The sequence below is a fragment of the Nothobranchius furzeri genome, chromosome 5 (assembly GCF_043380555.1).
Source record: "Nothobranchius furzeri strain GRZ-AD chromosome 5, NfurGRZ-RIMD1, whole genome shotgun sequence".
Lineage (NCBI taxonomy): Eukaryota > Metazoa > Chordata > Actinopteri > Cyprinodontiformes > Nothobranchiidae > Nothobranchius > Nothobranchius furzeri.
Genome location: NC_091745.1, coordinates 50471886 through 50481603, shown reverse-complemented (window position 1 = coordinate 50481603; position 9718 = coordinate 50471886). Strand labels below are relative to the sequence as shown.

At 43.7% G+C, this 9718-nt stretch overlaps 1 protein-coding gene across 5 annotated transcripts in view; it reads left to right on the top strand.

Moving 5' to 3' along the window:
- LOC107378860 (lysosomal-associated transmembrane protein 4B) overlaps window positions 1-4746 on the top strand; it is a 41817-nt gene extending 37071 nt beyond the window's left edge. For all 5 annotated transcript variants that reach the window (XR_011520504.1, XM_054740510.2, XM_070550861.1 and 2 more), the window contains one exon: window positions 197-4746. Coding sequence is in view for 4 of the 5 variants with exons in the window: in XM_070550859.1 (XP_070406960.1) it covers window positions 2582-3379 (798 nt within the window). In the remaining variant the exon portion in view is untranslated. The remainder of the gene's footprint in view (window positions 1-196) is intronic.
- The last annotated feature ends 4972 nt before the right edge of the window (window positions 4747-9718 follow it).

The window sequence follows — 9718 nt, the reverse complement described above, 5'->3', positions numbered from 1 at the left end:
ATGTTTTAAACAATAAATATAAACTAAACAAATAAAATTGGGTTAAATGAAATGTATGATTGTTTTTAACCAAATGTGACTAAGCAGCTACAACACTAACTCACAGAAGCAGCTTGATGTTTTAATATGGCATGACAGGAAGTGAAAGATCAACACAAAAAGCTGCTTCCTTTTTCTTTCTGTCTCTTACTTCCAGGTGTTGCTGCTTCATTATGACGATAATGCCAGCGTCCCTCCTAAGCAGCAGGCTCCTCCAGCGTACACCTCTGCTGCAGCATGAATACCCCCACACACCCCCTACAGCAAAGTGTATGCACCATACTGCTGCTCAACACAACATGATCCATATTCTGTAGCCACACACACACACACACACACACACACACACACACACACACACACACACACACACACACACACACACACACACACAAAACCACCACTGTGACCTCTGACCCCACCTATCTCTCGTCAGTGTTTGGTAATAACTTTCCAGAAGTCTGATGCGTCGGTGAGTCACCCAATGAGGACTCTAGGAAGTTTGATAGATGAAATATAGTTGTCTGAATGTGTGTGTGTGTGTGTCCTTATGAATGGGATGTTTGAAGAGATTAACATGGTCCCAAGGTCTGTGTAAACATTAGGCCGATCCACCAGATGCTCTTACCGGATGGAAACAAAATGTCCTGAAATTCCAAGCTGATGACCACTGCTTTATGGAAAGCAAAGATGTGAAATTTGTCTATTAAAATGTACTTACACTGACAAATGTGTGTTTTGTGGTGAAGGTTGAGCTGGTGTAAAAAGGCTGCTTCTGAGAGATGGCTGAAGGTGGATTTCACCCTCTCAGGCTCAAAATAAGTTTTGATAAAAGGATGAACAACTAAGTCCTTCAGGGGTACTCCTGAGTTAAAAAATGCTCATGAAATACGTATGTGGAGTAATCAGGAGCCTCATTTATCAAGCGTGATTACGCACAAAACAGGGTCGGAAAACTGCGTAAGCAACTTTCCACGCAAACTTTGGGATTTATGAAAGAAAACTTAGCGGAAAATTGTGCGCAACTTTAAGTTGACTAAGGACCTTGCTTAGGCACATTTTGGACATGGAGAGCATCTGCAGTGCTGCTGCTGAGAAAGATATAATTATGAAATTCTGCAACATTATCACTTGTACTGCTTCGTTTTCACACAGAACAAGACCCTCCACACGCACATGCACACACACACACACACACACACACACACACACACACACACACACACACACACACACACACACACACACACACACACACACACACACACACACAGCCTGAAGCGCAGAATATGGAATGCAGAATATCAGCAGGGGGACAGATTGAGACAGAATGTCATGCTTCTGTGACAGTGTGTGTCCTGTCACTGTGGCCCGATTGATCATGCGCCCGGCTAGTTGGACAAGGGAGATCTCCGTTTGGCTGACTGGTTAGCGCACATGACTTTCACCTGGGAGTCTAGGGATCGAATCCCAATTGGACCCTTTTTTTTATATCTGCCACAGATCTCTAAAGAATTTACAACATTGACTGCTTCAGCAACGCTGTGCCACTTCGTGGATTTTGTCTTATTTGTTTTGCAAATGTACTTCCTTTCATTTTTCCACCTCACCCACAAGTACCTCAATTTCTGCTTGTGAAATTGCGCTTCCTTGATCTGCCTTGATCTACGGTTGCCATCGTCATTGGCAGAGCGTTGCAACAGCCGGCTTATGTATATGTATGAGATCCACAAGGCACTTTGCATTGACTGTTTATGGCAGTAAGTGGGCGTGGTGAGGGCGGATGTGACTAAAATGCAGCTGAGAACCATTCTAGATAGTTTCTGATTCATGAAGTGGAGATTGCGTGCAGCTGTGCGTACTCCATGTTTGATAGATCACAAACCTACTTGGCGTAAGTACATTTTTTTTTGCTGAGCTTAAGTACGGTTTTAGTAAGGATTCTACGCAATGTTTGATAAATGAGACCCCAGGTAGGTAGGTTTTAACATTGCTAATCTGCAACGCCTGCCTCCAGAGGGTTAACGGAAACACATTCATCAGGTGTTCATCTACAACTGATCAGATTTGGAGTCAATTTATAACATCTGATTTTTGCAGACGATGTGAGAGACATAATAAGATACCTTTCGTCAAACATTTTGACAGGTCTATTGTTCTTTGACCTTTTTGACCTTTCAGTCCTATTGTTCATTTTGACCCTTGACCTTGCTCCCCTTTCCTATCATTAATCAAATGGACAGGTGTATTGTTCAATCTTTGCCCCCCCTTACGTATCATTAATCAAATGGACATGTGTATTGTTGATCGTCCAGATGGCCTAGACCCCCCACGCCGCATCATCAATGGCGTATTGTTGAGCGTCCAGATGTCCATGATCCCCCACGTCATAGGCTAATGTGTGTAATGGCGCGTGAAGTTTCTTATTGTGTTACCCCAGCGGTTCCCACAGCCCCCTCCCTTCTGAGTGTAATCCTATAGTGGATAACTCTTTAAAAGCTCAGATCTGTCCGAATGGTGAAAAGCCGAGCTCTAAGAAAAAATGATGAACCACGAGGAGATGCATGAAGCACCAAGCCACGAGGAAGAGGTGCCTACTACATCCGACGCTTCAACTTCAACTCAAAAAGTGAAAGAAGAGAGCGTGGATACGCCGCTGTCAAAAACCATGCTTTGTGAAAAATCCATCGCTATACATCAGATGCCGGCTGGAATTGGAGCTCCCCGCAAATCTACATTCTACATCTGCAGAGTGCAGGTTCCTCCTTTCGGGGGTAAAGAGATCTTGGAGCAAATATGGCAGTTGGAACCTTACGGCTATAGCGGTAGTTTTGGGTACCGGTTCAGCTACGACACTAAGGAACTGTGTTTAATCCAAGATGTGGCTGAGGGGGAACCTCTTAAATCCTATTTATCAAACTCACCAGCGGTTCTCTCCTACAACGATTGGGCTGTGCTCAGGCTGGCTGTTCCACGCAAGGTGCACAGGGATGATGAAGAGAGACCTCGTCCGCCTGTCAATCGCAGCGGGCCGCAAGCTCTTCCAACGTTGGATGAAATCCAGAACGCTGTGACAGCATTCAGCGCTTCATGGGAGGGGGAAGAGGATGCTGATGGAGAGTGGATGTTCAAGGCCTCGGTCCGTGTGAGAGGATTTGAGCTCTTTTTTGTGCTGGAGAATGTGCATTCTGTATGCGGAATTTACCGCCTTCTACAGGTTGTACCTTTCGAAGCCTGGTGTGAAAAAATAAATGAAGTGGAGGATCGTATTACTTCACTTTTTCGTACCAGCCGCTGTTGGAACGACATTCTGACAGTGCGAAAAAAGCTGGAGTTCTAAGACCTGCCTTAGGAGGAGGAGGAGGTTGCATCATCATACCACGCCCCCCCACCCAGCACTAGTTATAAAGAGCTTACAGTTAGAAACCATTTCATCCAGACGATCTAGGCATCAGCATGACGGGGTTCTACAATCAGACGACCCTTAAAGACCTTTGGAGCCCACCACCGAGCTGGGTACTAACGGATTCATCACCACCGAGATACAACACCAGTCCGAGGTCCAGATCGCTACCATCACCACCACCGCCGAGATACAACGGCAGTCCGAGGCCCGCATCGGCGCCACCGTGTTTTCCAGAGGATAACCTACCACGACTCCCTACCATCATGGAGGTTCCGGAGAACGTACCATTCAGGCCCTGGGTCGATGGGGCTCATCCACCTTTGGTGACATCAAACCCTGAGCCGCCGCCAGGTCATGAGGAGGAGGAGGATGTGCAACCCCTCGACATCCAGAGCACCGATGAGGAGCCTCACCGTCTGCCTGACTGGGTGTTTTCAGAAGACAAAGTAGACCGTGTGAAAATGGGTCTTCTTCACTTGGTCAACATGGCGATCAAAGCTCACTTACCAACCATCTGCCACGGATGCAAGATCGATCACCCCAGTCAACGGCAACACGAATGTCTTTACGTAGCTGAAAATGAATTATTTTACGATTTTCACTTTACGGACATTATTCGCAGGGTTTTAACACCTAAACTGATTCCGGCTCTTCAAAGTTTTCTCAGTCTGCACGGCTTCCAGCCTCTGCACACTGAGATTCTGTTCACCATGGCTGTGACGCAGCTGCACGGATTCAGGGCTGTGATGCCCATTCACAAAGACATTTTTCCGGTGTACGATCGCCTGTCCAAAGCTGACCTGGACGCGCTGTCCGGGGTGGTGATGGAGTGAGCGAGCTGCGGAGGGTCTCTTCTACAACTTTATTATTATATTTGACAACAGTATGATTAGATTTTAGTTCTGACTAGTGTTTAGATTATATTTGACGACAGTATGATTAGACTGTGATTTTATTCATTATATTTGACGACTGTTTTTAGTTCTGACTAGTGTTTAGATTATATTTGACGACAGTATGATTAGACTGTGTGATTTTATTCATTATATTTGACGACTGTTTTTAGTTCTGACTAGTGTTTAGATTATATTTGACGACAGTATGATTAGACTGTGTGATTTTATTCATTATATTTGACGACTGCTGTTTTTACAGTATGATTAGACTGTGTGATTATATTTGATGACTGCTGTTTTTTACAGTATGATTAGATTTTATTTCTGACGGTAGCGTCATTAGATTTTAGTTCTGATTAGATTGTGTGTACAATTTATGAAATAAAAAGAACTAATGAAAACAAATATGCATCATTTTTGCCAACCATTCTTCAGAGATGGAGGAGGTAATGAAAAAGGTTTATTTTACACCAGAACATCAGGGTAGTTACGGTGGTGTGGAAAGGTTTAGAACCGGTTTACAACAAGATATTGGGGAGAAAGTTTCATCAGATAAGGCTCGCGATTTTCTCTCAGAACAAGACGCCTATACACTTCACAAACCTGCAAGAGTTCATTTTCCGAGAAATAAGGTTTTTGTCTCAGGGCCGCTAAAACAGTTTCAAGCTGACTTATGCGACATGCAGGCCTTGTCAAAATCAAACGACGGCTTTAATTACCTATTAACCGTCATAGATGTATTTTCAAAGAAAGCCTATGTACGAGCCCTGAAAAACAAATCGGGGAAAGATGTTACAGAAGCTTTTGCTTCAGTTTTGAAAGACAGCGGTGTCCCTAAAAAATTGCAAACGGATTCCGGTAAAGAATTTTTTAATAAGAAATTTGAAGCCCTCATGAAGAAACACGAAATTGTGCATTTTGCCACAGCCAGCAGCGTAAAGGCCAGCGTTGTGGAGAGATTTAACAGGACTCTTAAAGGTAGAATGTGGAGATATTTCACAGCCAAAAACACCCATCGCTACATAGATGTGATTCAAGATTTGGTGAAAGGTTATAATCATAGCTACCACACTTCTATCAAAATGGCCCCCTTTGAAATTAACACGGAAAATCAATGGCAAGTGTTTCGCAACCTTTACGAGACCACCGCACCGAAGCCTGCAAAGAAAATGAAGTTTAACAGTTGTGAGAATTTCCAAACTCAGAGGTGTTTTTGATAAAAAATATGAACAGAGTTTCACGCACGAGCTGTTCACAGTGGACGAGTGTCTTCATCGAGCACCGCCGGTTTATAAACTCAAAGATTTTGATGGGGAAAAAATTGAAGGGTCATTTTATGAACCCGAATTGCAGAAAGTAAACTTATCGACCGAACGATCCTTCCACGTTGAAAAAATTTTAAAGCGCAGAACTTACAGAGGCCAGAAGCAAGTTTTTGTTAAATGGCTTGGCTGGCCTCAAAAATTTTCCAGTTGGATTAAAGCCTCAGACCTGCACGACGTTTAAAAACAGATACAATAAAAAAATGGATCTGAGACAAGAGGAGGGTTTTTATATCACATTACCCTCTAATTCCAGTAACGAAGTGTTTAAAAATAACACGATTGCCAGTTACAGAACCAATCTAGCCCGTCACATCAATCTCAATGGCAGGTGGCAAGTGGGACTGTCTGAAATCACTTACGTGCACTCGTGGTTTAATTTACCGAACGATCGTGCGTTTGTTGAATGGCGACGAGTGAAAGAACCTAAGAAAATCAACAGAGCTCCGATTACTCCCGGATATTATAAAGCTATCCAAACACTTAGAATGGAATGTGAGACTGCTATGAGAAAGATTGATCCTGATTTCTATCTCATTCACAGATTCCCCGACCCCATTCTCAAATATCAGATCGGTGATGAAATAGAATTTAGATTTTTAGCGCCTCTGGCCTATCTGTTAGGTTTCAACGCGGGTGAGTGGTTGACGCCTGAAGGTACTTCAGGCCTCGATGAACCGATCAAATCGGCGCCTCACCCACCCGATTTAACAGGCGGTCTATATCAATTTTACTGCTACACGGATGTCGTGACCGAGCAGTTGGTCGGCGACGTCTTTGCGCCTTTATTACGTACGGTGAAAGTTGAAGGGACCTTCGGTCACACGGTCACTCATGTGTTTAATCCTGTGGATTACATCAGCGTTTCTACGAATCATATAGAAAGCATTCATATCGAAATAAAATCTGATCAGAATGAGCCGATTCACTTCTTATACGGAAAAACAACGGTGAGGCTTCATTTCAGGCCCGCACATCAGAGAAATACAATAATATAACGCTCGTGAAACAGGGTGAGAGAGTCAGTTACGCTCGTACGTCTTGCAAACATGATTTATCACCTGCAGAGAAACGATACCAACCGTTTCATCAATTATTACGTCACTCAGGCCAGTCATGGTTTACCAGGTTTTAGCGGTGTTCCTTATATGTACGGACGTGGCTTTGGATCGATATTTTCAAGACTGTTTCGATTCATATCACCTTTTGTTAAAAAAGGATTTGCTCTGGCTAAACCGCATCTCAAAAAGGCCGCTACAGGAATCGTGTCAGATGTGTTGACGAGAGCCGTCGGTAAAATCAATGACCCTAATGCCCAAGAGGGGTCAGGCCTCATGGTTCTGTCGAGGCGTGTTCGCAAAAGACCCCCCGGCAGGCGTTTAAAGACATCTACATCACGAAGCGACCGGCGCATCAAAGCTCCAGTTACAAAACGCAAGCAAAAGAGGAAGAAGTCTCGTCAGACGGGCTCTGATATTTTTTAATCATGTCACTGCTCCACAGCAAATCGTCAGAATGTACACTGAGTGAACTGGATCTCTTCACCGTACCCATGACGCAGTTGTCTATCGAAGATAAGATCTACAGCGAAATTTTACCCATAGCGGCCCTGACGGACGGCGGGCCTGTAGAATTTTTTGTCCCCGGAGATGGAGAAAAATATTTGGATTTAAACGACACTCTTCTATTTTTGCGGGTGAAAATTACAAACGATGACGGCAGCCCGCTAGATGATGGTGCTGCCACCGGTCTGATTAATTACCCGATAAACACGATTTTCTCACAATGTGACGTGGTTCTCGGCGATCGTCTGATTTAACAGTCCAGCGCCACGCACCCCTACAGAGCGATCATCGAAACCCTGCTGAACTTTTCTGAAGCGAGTTTGAATTCTCAATTCAGCGCGGGATTGTTCTTCAAAGACACCGCAGGCGCGCACGATTCCACCGTTGTAATTAACGGACGCAATTTAGGCCTTAATCAACGAGCGACTTTTACAGAAAACTCCAGAGAAGTGGATCTGATAGGACCCCTGCATTCTGATATATTTTTCTGTGAAAGACTTCTTTTAAATTCTGTCGATCTCAGAATTAAACTGACACGCGCATGTGATGCTTTTTGCCTGATGGGGGCGCGTGATTCCACCTACAAGCTGAAACTGCTGGGTGCATCGCTTTTTGTGAAGAAAGTTAATATTTCACCCGCCGTACGTTTGGGTCACGAGTCTGCTTTACTAAAAGCAAACGCCATGTACCCGCTCTCACGCGTGACCGTCAAAACTTATTCCATTCCACAAAATTCGAGGATATGTAATCTGGAGAACCTCTTTCTCGGCGCCATTCCTAAATATATCGTCTTAGGATTAGTGGATCACGAGGCTTACACAGGACGTAGAGATCTTTCGCCTTTTAATTTTCGCCACATGAATGTGGAATATCTGGCATTGTCCAGAGACGGAAAACAGATTCCATCGAAAGCCTTTCAACCTACTTTTTACCAGGGAACATCGGTCAGAGAATTTTATAATCTGTTTACAGCCACTTCAAGACAATTGAAAGATTTGCCTCTATCGATTAATAGGTTGGAATATCAACAGGGGTATACACTCTTTGCCTTTAATCTGAACACAGCGGATGACTCGGAGGCGCTTTCAACCGTTTCCACCGGCAACCTGAGGATGGAGATGCGCTTTGGGGAACCTCTGAGAGCCACGGCTACACTCATTGTGTATGCGTGTTACGACTCCATTCTGGAGATAAACTCAAAGAGAGAGGTATTGGTGGATTATTATTAATGGATAATCACGAATTGGACGGCATATTATCGAACCTGCTGGGAGATTATTTTGGTGGCGTGTACGCGTCTGATCAGCTGTCTACCGTCCCAAAAAACATTCGACTACCGGCCTACTTTGTGGTAAACACTCATCCTGTCCATTTACCCGGTGAACACTGGTTGGCGCTAGCTGTGGAACAAAATGGCCTCGGGACATTTTTTGACTCTTACGGTCTATCGCCTGAATTTAAATATTACCCTGAAAACATCCTGAATTTTCTAACAGAACGTTGTTCACGAATACAATATCAGGATCGTCAGCTACAGAGTTTTGCATCCGACCGTTGTGGCCAGCATTGTGTTTTTTTCCTGTGTCATAAGGCTTGTGGACTTTCTCTGAAACAAATTCTGTCTAAATATCATAAAAATGTAGATAAAAATGATGCTATGGTTTATCATTTTGTTAAAAATTTTCAAATTGTATCAAACGTCATGATGTATAATTCACACAGGTGAATTGTACTTTTGAAATGTTTAAAGAATGTCACGGACTGTGAAATTTGTTTTGAATAAAGTTTTATTGAACAAACAAGAGAGTTAAGGTGTAAAGCTGATCCATTTCTTCATAGTGGGGACATCGCTCCAGCTTGGTGATAAAATGATATTTCTCCTCGGTTTTTTCTTTTTTTCTTCAAAACACCGTCTTCAGAATCTGGAAGCACAACCCCTCCGTTCCTGAGTTGCGTAATCTGACGTTTCGCTAGCGGATTGGACACGATAGATAAGGGCACATTTTTTTCTACTAGAGTTTTTAGGAAAGGAGTCCAACCCGTCGGTTCTGATTGTGGATGTTTTTTTAATGGGTTGCTGATGCTTTTAATCAAGTCAAGGATGTGTGATCCTTTCTGCACATCGCCTTTATATTTAAATTCCCCCGTCGGAGTCCAGTTTAATCGTGTCATTTTCAGCAGGTACTCGGCGTTTTTTCTTCCGCGTACAGGAAGATTCTGTAGCGTTTCATTAATGAGTGTGTCAGCTGCTGTTTCTACAGCTGACGTAGGCTCAGCCGTCACAGTGGGCGGTTCAGTGGGAGGTGCACTTTCGTGTAATCCGCTTCTCAACAACTTTAAATAACGCTGTAGCAGCGCATTGTATTTTTTAATTTTCTCATACGGCGTTAATCCCGTCTCCTGCATAATTAATTTCATTTCAGAGTCAAGATTCTCTTCAGCCACGTCCCGTATCGTAGGTTTAACAAGCTGACGTAATTGTTGGGGGGT